Genomic DNA, 14774 nt, shown 5'->3' with positions numbered 1-14774 from the left:
GTCCAGGGGCTCCTCTACATGCCGCCAACATCTGTAGAATCATTTACGGCACAGAAGGAGGCCATTCAACCCATCGAGTCCGTGCCGGCTCACTCGCGCAGAGGGCAGAACTGCCCGGGAATGAAAACCTTACCATTTCAGATACATACAGATCAAAGGCGCGTAGAGTCAAGGCAACATGGTGTCTGCAAAATCTGAGCTTTGTTTTTACAGTGAAAATTATCTGGTTCGTTGGAGTAGGATGGGGATGCCAAAGGATATCGATCGACTGAATAAGTTGGAAGTGCTCTTCACAGTGAGTGTTCATTGCCTTAAATCCCTTTCGATCCGTGTAGTTTTTGCTCTGGATTCAACCCAGAAAACAGCATTCCGTCCGTGTCCTCTATCTCCAGTCTCTCGTTCACTGTACATGTCCGCTCTGAAGGGGTAGCCTTTCTGTCCTAAAGTCTCTTTTCTTCCCTCCTTTAAGGACCTCAGCAGCAGCGATCTGATCCGATTGAAAATCAGCCTGGTCTGTCAAATTGTCCGAGTGGGGCACATGGAACTGAAGGAAGGAAAGAAACACACGTGTGGCCTCCGCCGACCTTTTGGCGTAGCAGGTAGGACTTTCAGTGCGTGTGTGTGTGTGTGGGGGCCGAGAGGCAGCCACACTATCTCGACTACCATTGGGCTGACACAGTGTGCTACAGCATGAGGCTGGCCCAGCCCAGAGGAGACCTGTTACTGTCTAGTCGATAGCTCATCTCTCTCTTTGTGACCCTTGCTATCTCACTCGCTATTTTCTTCTCTGCCTCTCTTTGTTTCTCCCTATGCTATTATGTTTCTCCCTGTCTCTCTTTCTCCCTCCTTCTCTCCCTCTGTTTCTGTTTCTCCCTCTGTCACTTTTTTCCTCTCTTTCTTCCGTTCTCCCTCTCACTGTTGCTCCCTCACACTCTGTTCCTCCTTCTCTCTGTTTCCCTCTGCTTCTCCTTCATTCTCTCTCCATCTCTGTGTTTCTCCCTCATTCTTTATCTTTCTGTTTCTCCCTCATTCTCTCTCTCTCTGTTTCTCCCTCATTCTCTCTCTGTCTGTTTCTCCCTCATTCTCTCTCTCTCTCTGTTTCTCCCTCATTCTCTCCCTCTCCCTCTTTCTCTCTCTCTCTGCCTCATTCTCTCTCTCTGTTCCTCTGCTTCTCACTCACTCTCTCTCCCTCATTCTTTCTCCTCTCTCTTTCTCCCTCCCTCTTTCTTCTTTCTCCCACTTTCTCTCTCTCTTTCTCCCTCTGTTTCTTTCTGTTTTTCTCCTTCTCCCTCTTTCTCTAGCTCCCCCTCTCTGTTTCTCCCTCTCTTTCTTTCTGTTTGTTCTTCCACTTTCTCTGTTTTTCTCTCTCCCTCTGTTTCTCCCTCACTCTTTGTTTTTCTCTTTCTCCTTTCTTTCTGCCCTCTCTTTTTCTCTTTTCAGTTTCTCTTTTTATCATTCGTTCAGGATGTGGGTATTGCTGGTAAGGCATTGATTGCCCATCCCTATTTGCCCTTGAGATGCTGGTGGTGAGCTACCTTCTTGAACTGCTGCAGTCCATGTGGGGTAGGTACACCCACAGTGCTGTTAGGAAGGAAGTTCCAGGATTTTGACCCAGTGACAGTGAAGGAACGGCGATATAGTTCCAAGTCAGGATGGTGTGTGGCTTGGAGGGGAACTTGCAGGAGGTGGTGTTCCCATGCATCTGCTGCCCTTGCCCTTCTAGATGGTAGAGATCATGGGTTTGGAAGGTGCTGTCAAAGGAGCCTTGGTGAGTTGCTCGGCGCCATCTGTGGCCTCCTGGGTAAGGTAAGGAGGGCAGCTGAGGATGGTGGAACTGTTCCTTGAATGAGTCAACGGTCCCAGGAAAAGAAAGGAATTTGGAAATATGTTTGTGTGTCAAAATCCAACTGTTGTAATTTCAGCAGGAAACTTTTCAGTGAGGTTTGAGCTGTGCATTGATTATTTTTTAAAAGACAAAGGAAAACTTTAATTTATTTAACACCTCTTGGGACTAAGGGTTGTCATGTGGGAAACCTGGTAGGCAGTCAAGTTGTGCACAGCAAGATCCCGCAGACCAAATGACCTGTTTCAGTGATGATTGTGTCCAGTGGCAATAAGGATGTTTGATGGGTCTGATTCCTTCAAGCTTGAATATGATTTACCAAGGAAGTCTTGAGTGAGAGGCCTGCAACAGGGCGGATCTGAGCTGCAGCACTCAAGGTGTTCATCGCAATGAGCATTATCTTTCTTGTGTCTCTCCAGCGCTTGGCTTTTCTGAGGGCTCTGTTGCGAAGGCCACTGCTCAGTGTAGTGTTTGATTGGTCTGGGTTTGACTGTATCAGTCTGTCCGTTGATCTGTGTTTAATTGCTCAAGCCTATGGGTGGAGCTTAAGAGTTAAAAGCGAAACTAAAAGACACAGCTTTGATCTTCTACACTGATTGCTCTGCGAAGACATTGTACTGAAATCGTGTAAGAACTTTTATAGTTTAAAGTGCTGTAAATAAACCAGTTGGTGATTTAATATGAGTGATATTTACATAGCTCTGAGATAAATCAGATATGCATACTATATCCAACAACCAGTGTGGAACGGAGCTATACTGACCAGGAGGTTCATGCACATGTGCATTTCCAGTGGCCGTGCTAAATAATGTTCAGGAGCAGGAGTCATATTGCACCTCCCTCCTTCCCCATGCTCTCCCCCCCAGTTATCTCCAACCTTGCTACTGATAACTGGGTTCCTTCTCTTTTAATAGTGATGGACATTACGGACATGATCGGTGGGAGGAACGATGATGAGGAGAAACAGCACTTTATTCCATTCCAACAGTGAGTAGTGCAACAAGTATTGAAGGAAGAGCTCAGTATCTCTTCAATCATTGGTTCGTTTCTCAACCAGCTCAGTATCTCTTCAATCATTGGTTCATTTCTCAACCAGCTCAGTATCTGTTCAATCATTGGCTCATTTCTCAAGCCAGGTTTGGATTCCTGGCAACTTGATCTCTAGTAATGTGGTGTTACAAGGAGCTAGAGCTGGAGATGATATTGCTTGGCGAGGGAGGGGAAATGAACTGTTCCTGATCCACTTTGTGGGGACTCTCTTGTGTTCCCTTTCTCACAGGATTGCCATGGAAACCTACATCCGCCAGAGGCAGCTCATCATGTCGCCCCTGCTGACATCCAGAGTGATCGGTGAGAATGAACCCTTGACCTCCGTCTTCAATAAAGTCATTGCCGCCAAGGAGGTGAATCATAAAGGGCAAGGTACCTACCCAATGTCTTCATGGGGGTGGGGGAGGGGGGGAGGGCAGTGCCGTGCCAGCCTGAATGGTACATCCTGTCCACATTATTCAGCTTTGGCAGGCGATGGGTTCAGACTGGGAGAGAAGAACCTGAGGCTAAATTCGCACGGGGTGAAACTCGTATCGAACAAATTTAAAAACGAGGACAGGTGGTATTTGAGCATAAAATATTAGCGATGATGCTGATTAAAGGAACTGATGGGGCACAATGGGCTAAATGGTCTCCTTCTGTGCGGTAAGAGACAGAGAGAAACTATTTCCTCTGGTGGGGGGAGTCCAGAACAAGGGGACATACCTTAAAATTAGAGCCAGGCTGTTCAGGACTGATGTCAGGAAGCACTTCTTCACACAAAGGGTGATGGAAATCTGGAACTCTCTTCCTCAAAAAACTATCAGGGCTCGTGGGGAGGAGGGAGGGGGAGGTCAATTAAAAATTTCAAAACTGAAATTGAAGGATTTCTGTTGGTTCAAGGGCATTTAAGAGTATTAGGAGTTACGGAACCAATGTGGGTAGTTGGAGTTGAGATGCACGTCCGCCAGGATCAAACTGAATGGTGGGACAGGCTCGAGGGGCCAAATGGCCTTCTCTCGTTCCCAACACAGCTAAATAACAGTCTGCCGTCTTCCATTTTGATACGACCAACCACAGGGAGTAGTTGCAGGTGAATAGTTGAGATACATTTAAGGGGAAGGTGGATAAATATGAGGGAGAAGGGAATGGAGGGTTATGCTGATGGAGTTAGAGGAGGAAGGATGGGTGGAAGCTCGAGTGGCACATTAAGGCTAGCAGGGACTGATTGGACCGAATGGCCTCTTTCTGTGCTGGATGGTCAATCTAAGAGCGTAATTCCGTCAAATATAAACCATCAAGACTAGTCGGTCTGAGTTAAGTGATTGGACGAAGAGCTAGTTTGTTTAAATTGATGCGTTTTCCAGAGTTCGTGCTGTTAGGTTGCATTATTTATGTTACTTAAATGGTGAGAGATTGCAGAACTCTGAGATGCAGAAGGATCTCAGTGTCCTAGTGCATGAAACACAAAAAGTTAGTTTGCAGGTACAGCAAGTGATTGAGAAGGTAAATGCAATGTTGTCGTCTGTTGCAAGAGGAATGGAGTATGAAAGTAGAGATGGATTGCTGCAGTTGTACAGGGCATTGAGACCACATCTAGAGTATTGTGTCGAGTTTTGGTCTCCTTACTTAAGAAAAGATATAATCGCAATGGAAGCAGTTCAGAGAAGGTTTACACGACTGATTCCTGGGATGAGAGGGTTATCTTATTGAAACATTAAAGATCCTGAGGGGACTCGACAGGATGGATGTTGAAAGTATGTTTCCCATTGTGGGAGAGACAAAAACTAGGGGGCACAGTTTAAAAATAAAGGGTCTCCCATTTAAGACAGAGATGGGGAAACATTTTTTCTCTCAGAGGGTCGTGAGTCTGTGGAACTCTCTTCCCTGGAGAGCGGTGGAGGCAGGGTCATTGAATGTTTTTAAGGCAGAGGTAGACAGATTCTTGACAAAAAAGGGAGTCAAAGGGTATCAGAGGGTAGGCAGGAAAGTGGAGTTGAGTCCACCAAGAGATCAGCCATGATCGTATAGAATGGCGGAGCAGGCACGAGGGGCCGAATGGCCTATTCCTGCTCCTATCTCATATATATTTGTGAGGAACGGAGTCAAGGCAGCAGGAGGTGGGTGTCGTAGACAAGATGAGCAGAGAGAGCAAGACGGGAGGAAACTAAAACAGTCACTGTAATGTCTGGAGAGCGAGGCTCAAAAAAGTCGTACTCTGCATAAAACAGAAAATAAAACACAGGCAAATCTGGCCCTGAAATTCTGTGTACTTTCATCATTGTGCTCACCCAACTGCAGGGTTATGGGTATCCATGAAGCTCCTTCCCGGAGATATCCAGCAAGTTCACAAGGATTTTCCACACTTGGTTGACAGATCCACTGCTGTGGCTCGGAAGATGGGATTTCCGGAGATTGTTCTTCCTGGTAAGGAGCTGCTTTGGCTGGAAGAGAAACGGACTTTTTCTAAAAAAAAACAAATACGGTGGATGAGCTGTCAGCGTACACTGGGGTACGAGCTATCAGTGTACACTGGGGTACGAGCTATCAGTGTACACTGGGGTACGAGCTATCAGTGTACACTGGGGTATGGGCTGTCAGCGTACACTGGGGTATGGGCTGTCAGCGTACACTGGGGTACGAGCTATCAGTGTACACTGGGGTACGAGCTATCAGTGTACACTGGGGTATGAGTGTACACTGGGGTACGGGCTGTCAGCGTACACTGGGGTACGGGCTATCAGTGTACACTGGGGTACGAGTGTACACTGGGGTATGAGTGTACACTGGGGTACGGGCTATCAGTGTACACTGGGGTATGAGTGTACACTGGGGTACGGGCTATCAGTGTACACTGGGGTATGAGCGTACACTGGGGTACGGGCTGTCAGTGTACACTGGGGTACGGGCTGTCAGTGTACACTGGGGTACGGGCTATCAGTGTACACTGGGGTACAGGCTATCAGTGTACACTGGGGTACGAGTGTACACTGAGGTATGAGTGTACACTGGGGTACGGGCTATCAGTGTACACTGGGGTATGGGCTATCAGTGTACACTGGGGTACGAGTGTACACTGGGGTATCAGTGTACACTGGGGTACGGGCTATCAGTGTACACTGGGGTACGAGTGTACACGGGTATGAGTGTACACTGGGGTATGGGCTGTCAGTGTACACTGGGGTACGAGCGCTGTCAGTGTACACTGGGTTATTCACTGAATACTCTGGGTTCTGGAAATCTGAAATAGAGACAGAAAATGGTGGAAACACTCAGCAGGTCAGGCAGTGTCTGTGGCGGGGGGTGGGGTGGAGCGATAATGTTTCAAGTAGTGCTGTTCATTCGGGCCCTGTCTAAACTCTTCACAGATACTGGATGATGCCAGCACATTATTACCAAGGAGCTGGCACATTGGCAGGAGCTGTACCTGAGGGAAATGCTGTACCTGAGGGAAATGAGTGTTAAAGCCCCTGTCTGTTCTTGCAGGTGATGTCAGGAATGACATCTATGTCACGCTGGTCCAGGGAGAGTTCGACAAGGGCAAGAAGAAAACACCAAAGAATGTGGAGGTGACCATGGGAGTGTACGACGAGGCGGGCAATCGGATCGAGGTACAGAAACTCCATGTTGTGTTGCTACCCCCATTCCTACCCATTTCCCTCACCCTTGCACAATTATTCCGGACAGTCCCCCCGACGACCCGCAAGGGGGTCAAAGTGCAGAGTACATACGAACATACAAATTAGGAGCAGGAGTAGGCCACTCGGCCCCTCGTGCCTGCTGCACCATTCAACCAGATCACGGCTGATCTGATTGTAACCTCAACTCTACATTCCCGCCTACCCCCGGTAACCTTTCACCCCCTTGCTTGTCAAGAATCTATTCCTTAAAAATATTCAAAGACTCTGCTTCCACCACCATTTGAGGAAGAGAGTTCTAAAGACTCCCCACCCTCGGAGAGAAAAAAATTTCTCCTCATCTCTGTCTTAAATGGGTGACCCCTTATTTTTAAACAGTGACCCCTAGTTCTAGATTCTCCTCAACAGGAAACATCCTTTCCACATCCACCCTGTCACTATCTTGTATGTTTCAATAAAGTCGCCTCTTACTCTTCTAAATTCCAGCGGATACAAGCCTAGCCTGTCCAATCATTCTTCATAGGACAACCCGCCCATTCTAGTTATTAGTCCAGTAAACCTTCTCTGAACTGCTTCCAACGCATTTACATCCTTCCTTAAATAAAGAGACCAATACTGTACACAGTACTCCAGATGTGGTCTCACCAATGCCCTGTATAACTGAAGCATAACCTCCCTACTTTTGTATTCAATTCCCCTCGCTATAAACAATAACATTCTAGTAGCTTTCCTCATTACTTGCTGTACCTGCATTCTAACCTTTTGCGATTCATGCACGAGAACACCCAGATCCCTCTGCAACTCAGAGCTCTGTAATCTCTCACCATTTAGATAATATGCTTCTTATTTATTCTTCCTACCAAAATGGACAATTTCACATTTTCCCACATTGTACTCCATTTGCCAGATCTTTGCCCACTCACTTAACCTTTGTAGCCTCCTTATGTCCTCTTCACAACTTACTTTCCTACCTATCTTTGTGTCATCTGAAAATTTAGCAACCATGTCTTCGGTCCCTTCATCGAAATCATTGATATAAATTGTAAAAAGTTGAGGCTTCAGCAATGATCCCTGTGGCACACCACTGATTTGTTGAATGGATGATGAAGTACTTGGACTGCAGGAGACTCTACGCAGTACGAACAACCCTCCCTGTCACTATTTAACTGTCTCACTCCCATTCCTCCAACAGAAAGCAATATTCCCTGGAGCAGGTTATGAGGGAATATCGGAATACAAGTCGGTCGTTTATTACCAAGTCAAACAGCCTTTCTGGTACGAAACAGTTAAGGTGGGTTGGCTTGTTATTTTTTTGTCCGAACTGCTATAAAATGATAGACAACATTGCAGAATTCCCACTATGGTTTAGAGGGTAGATGCCAGCGATGTTCCAGCACTCTTGAGTCACAGTGTTGCAGGTTTAAGTACTCACTACAGAGGCTTGAGCACTGAATCCAGGCTGACCGCTCCCAGTGCACAACTAAGGGAGTGCTGCACCATCAGAGGGTAAGTACCGAGGGAGTGCTGCACTGTCGGAGGGGTCGTCTTTGGGATGAGACATTAAACCGAGGCCACATCTGCACTTTCAGGTAGAAGATCCCACAGCACTGTTCAAAGAAGTGTCCTGACTAATATTTATCCCTCAACCAACATCACTGAAACAGATGATCTGATCACTGTTGCATTGCTGTCTGTGGGGACTTGCTGTGCACAAATGGGCTACCCTGTTTCCTATATTACAACAGTGATTATGGAAGTGCTTCATTGGCTGCAAAGCGGTCTGGGACATCCGAAGGCCATGCACGGCACTATTTAAATGCAAGCCTTTCATTCTTTCCCTCGGGAGTCCCTGCTGAGTTGGTTGAAGCATGTAGTTGGGGTGTCACAGTTGCTCCGAGGTAGGAAGAGGAAGAATCGGGGGTGGGTGGCTGCTGCCGGTGCATCATGTGTGCCTGTGATGCCCACGCAGCCGATCAGCCTGGCCGCAATCACTGTCTGGGCTTGCGTACGGAGAATTGGGGGGCGCGGTTTCGGTGAGGAACATAAGTGGGGTGCCAACCCTCCCCCGCCCAGTGTCTTCAGGATTTTGAGGAGGGAAGTGGAGAATGGAGGCAAAGGGTCGGGGGTGGGCAAGGGGGAAGGGTAGGGGTGACCTGAACTCAGCATCTTCAATTGTTTCTGTCTTTACCTGAAGGTGGCGATAGCCATTGAGGAAGTCCACCGCTGTCACCTCCGCTTTACATTTCGGCACAGGTCCTCGCAGGAGTGTAAGTTTGTCCAACTTTCTAATTTCCCGGGAATTATTTGCCATTCAACAACAAGCTGAATTTTCATCACAATTCTCCAGATGCTCGCCTCGCTTTCTCCCACAGGGTTGGGGGGGGTGCGGGGTGGTCAAGCAACTGACAACCAGTTCAAGACTGGACGCACTAGGCATTGGGGCTGCAGCCGCTGTGATTGTCAGAGCAATGATAATGTAATTTATGGAACTTATCATATAGATCAGATTGTAAATGTTGCACTTCATATGGTTTCACCCAGGACAGGCGTGGCCTCCATCCCTGCTTGCTGCCACGTTGTGTGGCCTTCATCCCTGCTTGCTGCCACGTTGTGTGGCCTCCATCCCTGCTTGCTGCCACGTTGTGTGGCCTCCATCCCTGCTTGCTGCCACGTTGTGTGGCCTCCATCCCTGCTTGCTGCCACGTTGTGTTGCACGCAGTCAGAGTATAGCTGTCGGAAGGGCAGTGGCGTTTGAGGGGGTATGAAGAGGAGACAATCGGAGTGCATCCTCAAGACTGGAGGGCAGGGCGATGTAGAAACAGGAGGAGGCTATCCAGCCCCCCGATACTTTTCTGCCATTCAATCCGCCTTGGTTCTGGAACCCTACCATCGGCGAACAAAAATCTTATCAATCTCCGTTTTGAAATTTGCGATTGATACGGCCCCTGGCCTCAACAGCTTTTTGAGCATGAGTGTTATGGGGACGGGACGGGAAAATAACTTTAAAGAAAAAAAGCTGAAATTGTAAATGTTTATTTAAAAACACACACACAGACACATGCTCAAATATTTTGAGGTTGAGTTTGTTCTGTCATCCTGGGTGGAGTCTGCCTCTTTTTTTTATAAGTTACCCGTTGCCTTCCCTGCAGCCAAAGACAAGTCTGAGAAGCTCTTCGGAATGGCATTTGTGAAGTTGATGAAGGCTGATGGCACCACGCTACGTGACGGGAAGCATGACTTGATCGTCTTTAAGGTAGGCAGCTTTGGCAAGGACTGGCAGCTTTAGAAAAAGCAAGGTCTATCAGCAGCATCTGTCTGTGCAAACTTGCTGCACCGTGAGACTGGGGGCTGGGAGTCCGGAGAGAATGTCCCAATGCCGAAAGCTATCAGCTGTAAATCTGATTCACCGACAGGGAGACACGAAGAAAACCGAAGATGCCAAGTGTTACCTGACGCAGCCCGGGACGAAGGAGGTGCAGGAGGCCAGAGATGGTCAGTGCGGGAAAGGAGTCCATCACTCCAACAGTTTAACCGTTGTCAAGGACAGTTTTCAGATCGCAACTCTTGTCTGTTCAACCAAACTCACCCAAAACGGTAAGTTTCCAACAAAACGGAGGGCGCGGCAGCTAACTGAGTCGAATCTTATTGTGCGGTTGAGTGCGTGCGGGACTGAAGCTTCTTCACTGCAGTCCCTCGACGTGCTTGAATTTCCACTCTGAAGAGCTCCCTCTACTTGCAGGAGGGTGATATTTTTATCCCAGCTTGGAACGAGCAGATATTTCCTCCAATGAAATATTGGGAAGCCTTGAAGTTTCGGTCTCCGCCGCAAACTCCGTTCCACTTAGTCCGACCCTCTCGCTGGCTACTGTCTCAGGCTGACCACATCCCCTCCCCGTCGCCTACTCCTGCCTCCAAAATATTGCCCGATTCCACCCCTGCCTCTACTCTTCTGCTGCACAATTGCTTATCCAAGCTTTCATACATCCCCCACTTCCTTTGCCTCACCATTGACGGCCGTACCTTCAACCTCCCAGTCCCTAAGCTCTGGAATTCCCTCCCGAAACCCCTCCATGAAGTGGATGGAAAAGATCCCATGGTGCGATGGAAGAATAGTTCTTGCCAACATCTATCCCTCAACAAACATTCATAACAAGCCAGATTATCTGCTCAATAGATTTCATTGCTGCCAACGGGATCTTGCTGTGTGAAAATTTCCTGCATTATGAGCATGACTAAACTTCAAAAGCTGATTGGCTGTAAAGCACCTTGAGATGACCCTAAGGTGGTGAAATGTGCTATGGAAATGCGCATTCCCTCACTGGCAAGTTGTGATTCATGTTTAGGACACTGTATCAATTGTGTTCGCAGTTGACCTGCTGGGTCTGTTAAACTGGCGATCGAGTCAGCAAAGCATTGAACAAAATCTCAGACGGTTAATGGAAGTGGACGGGAGCGAGATTGTAAAGGTAAGCAGCACTGGATGAGGCCTCTTGGGGGGAGGGGGGCACACATTCTCTCTTTGCTGGTATTGTCCGCTCACTGATTTGCTCGGATTCAGTACCATCCAGCCCGATGGTGGGATTGGGGCTTAACTGCTGCTAATATAGATCTCCCGGCTCGACTGCTGCACATAACCCCAGTGAATCTCAGCATCACCGCCTCACTACTCAGCGAGCCGATCCTGGCTGGGGATGACACTACATTTGACCTTAACTCTGCTCCAGAGAGAACGATCTCAGGCTACATTGCCGAGGTTGTTAAGCGACTTCAGGTGTGCAGTACAGCTCTGATGCCCTTGCGCCCCAACCACCGCCACTCCCACCCCATGCTCAAACAGCCTCCTGACTCACACCGGAGGCTCTTATGGGAACCTGTCCTGGGTATGGGTGCACCTCAGTGCCCAGAGAGGCTTACTGAACACTGTCAAAAGAGGGGGAAACTCGTGAAGAAAACTCTCGCGCGAGTGGAAACCAGTCATATTGTTTCACATTCTCTTTGTGCCTTTCCCTCAGTTTCTACAGGACACCCTCGACGCCCTCTTCAATATCATGATGGAGACATCAGAAAGCGAAACCTATGACTTTCTGGTCTTTGATGCTCTGGTAAGCTGACATTGTGGACAGACCTGTTGGTTGAGGCCTCTCTCTGGCCTGGGAGATTTGCGTTTAAAATAAAGGTCACTTGCATTCAAACCAGAGAGTTTCATAAATCGGACATGTACTTGGGGAGTCTTAGCAAGAGGGCTTGGATGGACAGGGTCACAGTAAGGCAGCATAGTGGTTATGTTACTGGGCTAGTAATCCAGAGGCCTGGACTAATAACAGAGTCATGAGTTTAAAACGCACCAGAGCCGTGAAAGCGGGAACAGAAAGCTAGCGTCAATGATGGTGACCGTGAAACTATCATCGATTGTTGTAAAAATCCATCGAGTTCACTAACGTCCTTTAGGGACTGAAATCTGCCATCCTTACCCGGTCTGGCCTACATGGGACTCGAGACCCACGGCAATGTGGTTGACTCTGAACTGCCCTCTGAAATGGCCGAGCAAGCCACTCAGTTTCTCAAGGGCAATTAGGGATGGGCAACAAATGCTGGCCTTATCAGTGATGCACAGCTTGTCATCCTAAGGTATGAAATAGCCGAGCAGAAGTTCCAGTACAGTTCTAGGAGTTCAGAGACGGAGGAGATTTTCATTTGCTCCCGATTTAGGAGATGAAAAGCTATTATCTCAAGCCCTGCCCATGCAAGTCCCATATACCTCTGCAGCTCAAAGTGAATGGGCCAATGCAATTCCTCATAGGTGCTTTTTCCTCGGGTTATGTTCCTGTGTTGCTTTTCCCAGTAAGTTCCAAGCCTAACTTCTTCTCTCCCTGTTGTCCAGGTCTTTATCATTTCCCTGATCGGAGATATAAAATTCCAGCATTTCAACCCTGTTTTGGAAACCTACATCACCAATCATTTCAGTGCAACGCTCGCTTATGTGTGAGTAAATCGGGGACTTGGGGAAACACAGAGGATGATTAATATGTCCGCGAGATCTCTCTTGATGGTGCAAGAGGGGTATGCAATGCCAAATGTTGAACTGTTGACCAGAAACTGAACTGGACCAGCCACGTAAATGCTGCGGCTACGAGAGCAGGTCAGAGACTGGGAATCCTGCGGTGAGTAACTCACCTCCTGACTCCCCAAAGCCTCTCCACCATCTACAAGGCACAAGTCTGGAGTGTGATGGAATACTCTCCACTTGCCTGGATGGGTGCAGCTCCAACAACACTCAAGAAGCTCAGCACCATTCAGGACAAAGCCAGCCCACTTGATCGGCACCCCATCCACCACCTTCAATATTCACTCCCTCCACCACCGGCGCATAGTGGCAGCAGTGTGTACCATCTACAAGATGCACTGCAGCAACTCACCAAGGCTCCTTCGACAGCACCTTCCAAACCCGCGACCTCTACCACCGAGAAGGCCAAGGGCATGGACGCATGGGAACAGCACCACCTGCAAGTTCCCCATCCAAGCCACACACCATCCTGACTTGGCACTGTATCACCGTTTCTTCACTGTCGCTGGGTCAAAATCCTGGAACTCCCTTCCTAACAGCACTGTGGGTACACCTACACCACACGGGCTGCAGCGGTTCAAGAAGGCGGATCACTACCACCTTCTCAAGGGCAATTCAGGATGGGCAATAAATGCTGGGCCAGCCAGCGATGCCCACATCCCAGGAACGAATGGGAAAAAAATTGTAGTACTGTCCCCAGGTTCTATCCCAGATGCGTGCTGAAGTTACTGGAACTCAATTGAAACATTGGAGTTAGCCCCTTTGAGCTACAGAGGGGAAATCAGCCAGAGATCCCGCTGCTGATTGCTGTTGGAAATGATTTGTGTGAACATCAAGATGGGCCTTTGCAATGCACCGCCCCATTGACGCTCACAGTGCTCCGGCACTCACTGAGGTGCAGGATGGCCTTCCGAGTGAACTGCTGGGCCCCGTTTCCCCAGCACCGGAAAACCTCCGTGAAAGGAGGGGGGAGCTATCTATCGTGCGTGAACCAGACCTGACAGCGGCGAGCTTTAGGCAGACGCAACTGACCTCGTCGATCATTAACACTGAACACCGCTGATGAGACACTCGAGTGATGTTTCCTTTTCCACATCCTTGCAGGAAACTGGCTAAAGTACTGAACTCCTATGTGGCAAATGCTGTGAATTCGGAGAAAACCGACCTTTTTGCCACATTAAAAGCACTGAAATACATATTCCGATTCATAATCCAATCAAGAAAATTATACCTGAGGTAAGATACGTTCATGGCCACTTAACGTTTGGATTTACAGCCCATTCTGGCTCTCGTTTCCAAGTTTTTAGATAGTCAAATATTGGATTTGGGCAGTTGTAAGTTGGTTCATTGGTTTTGTCTTGTACATGCAGTGATTAAACAGCAGGCCTTTATTTCCTTCTTGTAACCTCAGTGTGTTGAAATCGAGTGTCTTTACTCTATTTTCTGTGCTAACCTGCTCCTCACACATGTTGCTTTTCATGGCTTAGCCATCCGCTGCTGAAACTCTCATCCGTGCTTTTGTTGCCTCCGGACGTGACCATTCCGAAGACCTCCTGACCGGCCTCCCAAATTCCCCTTTCCGGAAAGTAACGCGCATCCAAAATTCTGCCGCCCCGATCCCAGCTCACACCAAGTCCGTGTTTACCCAAGGCCACCCCTCCTGTGCTCATTGACCTACACTGGATCCAGGCCCAGCAATGCCTCAATTTTAAAATTCTCATCCGCGCCCCCCCCCATTTCCCTATCTCTGTAACCTCTTTCCAGCCCCACAACCCTCCGAGATATCTGTGTTCCTCCAATTCTGACCTCTTGAGCATCCCCCGATTTTAAGCCCTCCGCCATTGGCAGCCGTGTCTTCAGCTGCCTTGGCCCCAAGCTCTGGAATTCCCTCCCTAAACCTCTCCACCTCTCTCTCTCTCCTCCTCCTTTAAGGCACTCCTTAAAACCTACCTCGGACCAAGCTTTTGGTCACTTGTCTTAATATCTTCCTGCTTAGTGTCAGTTATGCTTCTGTGAAGCACCTTGGGATGTGGTACAATCTTAAAAAGGCACTATATCAATACAAGCTGCTGGTGTTGCGGTCAGCAAATGGGAGCAAGTAGTTGAACTGCAGAAACGGGCTTAATCTGTTCCTCCGTACTTATGCGCCTTGAGCAGGGGTGACTAGATAGTGAGGGTGACTGGGTCTTCAAGACAATGG

The 14774-nt window shown here is 48.4% G+C and overlaps 1 protein-coding gene across 3 annotated transcripts in view; it reads left to right on the top strand.

Annotated features, from left to right (window-relative positions):
• dock5 (dedicator of cytokinesis 5) overlaps positions 1–14774 on the top strand; it is a 108135-nt gene that overhangs the window by 48030 nt on the left and 45331 nt on the right. For all 3 annotated transcript variants that reach the window (XM_068023004.1, XM_068023005.1, XM_068023006.1), the window contains 14 exons: positions 214–295; positions 470–599; positions 2758–2830; positions 3123–3265; positions 5174–5299; positions 6359–6483; positions 7703–7801; positions 8705–8777; positions 9660–9763; positions 9924–10104; positions 10879–10976; positions 11523–11612; positions 12392–12492; positions 13679–13810. In XM_068023004.1, the coding sequence (XP_067879105.1) occupies positions 214–295; positions 470–599; positions 2758–2830; positions 3123–3265; positions 5174–5299; positions 6359–6483; positions 7703–7801; positions 8705–8777; positions 9660–9763; positions 9924–10104; positions 10879–10976; positions 11523–11612; positions 12392–12492; positions 13679–13810 (1557 nt within the window). The remainder of the gene's footprint in view (positions 1–213; positions 296–469; positions 600–2757; positions 2831–3122; positions 3266–5173; positions 5300–6358; positions 6484–7702; positions 7802–8704; positions 8778–9659; positions 9764–9923; positions 10105–10878; positions 10977–11522; positions 11613–12391; positions 12493–13678; positions 13811–14774) is intronic.

Source organism: Heterodontus francisci, chromosome 47, assembly GCF_036365525.1.
Source record: "Heterodontus francisci isolate sHetFra1 chromosome 47, sHetFra1.hap1, whole genome shotgun sequence".
Taxonomy (NCBI): Eukaryota; Metazoa; Chordata; class Chondrichthyes; order Heterodontiformes; family Heterodontidae; genus Heterodontus; species Heterodontus francisci.
The sequence above is the reverse complement of the archived record's forward strand: the minus strand, read 5'-3'. Positions and strand labels throughout refer to the sequence as shown.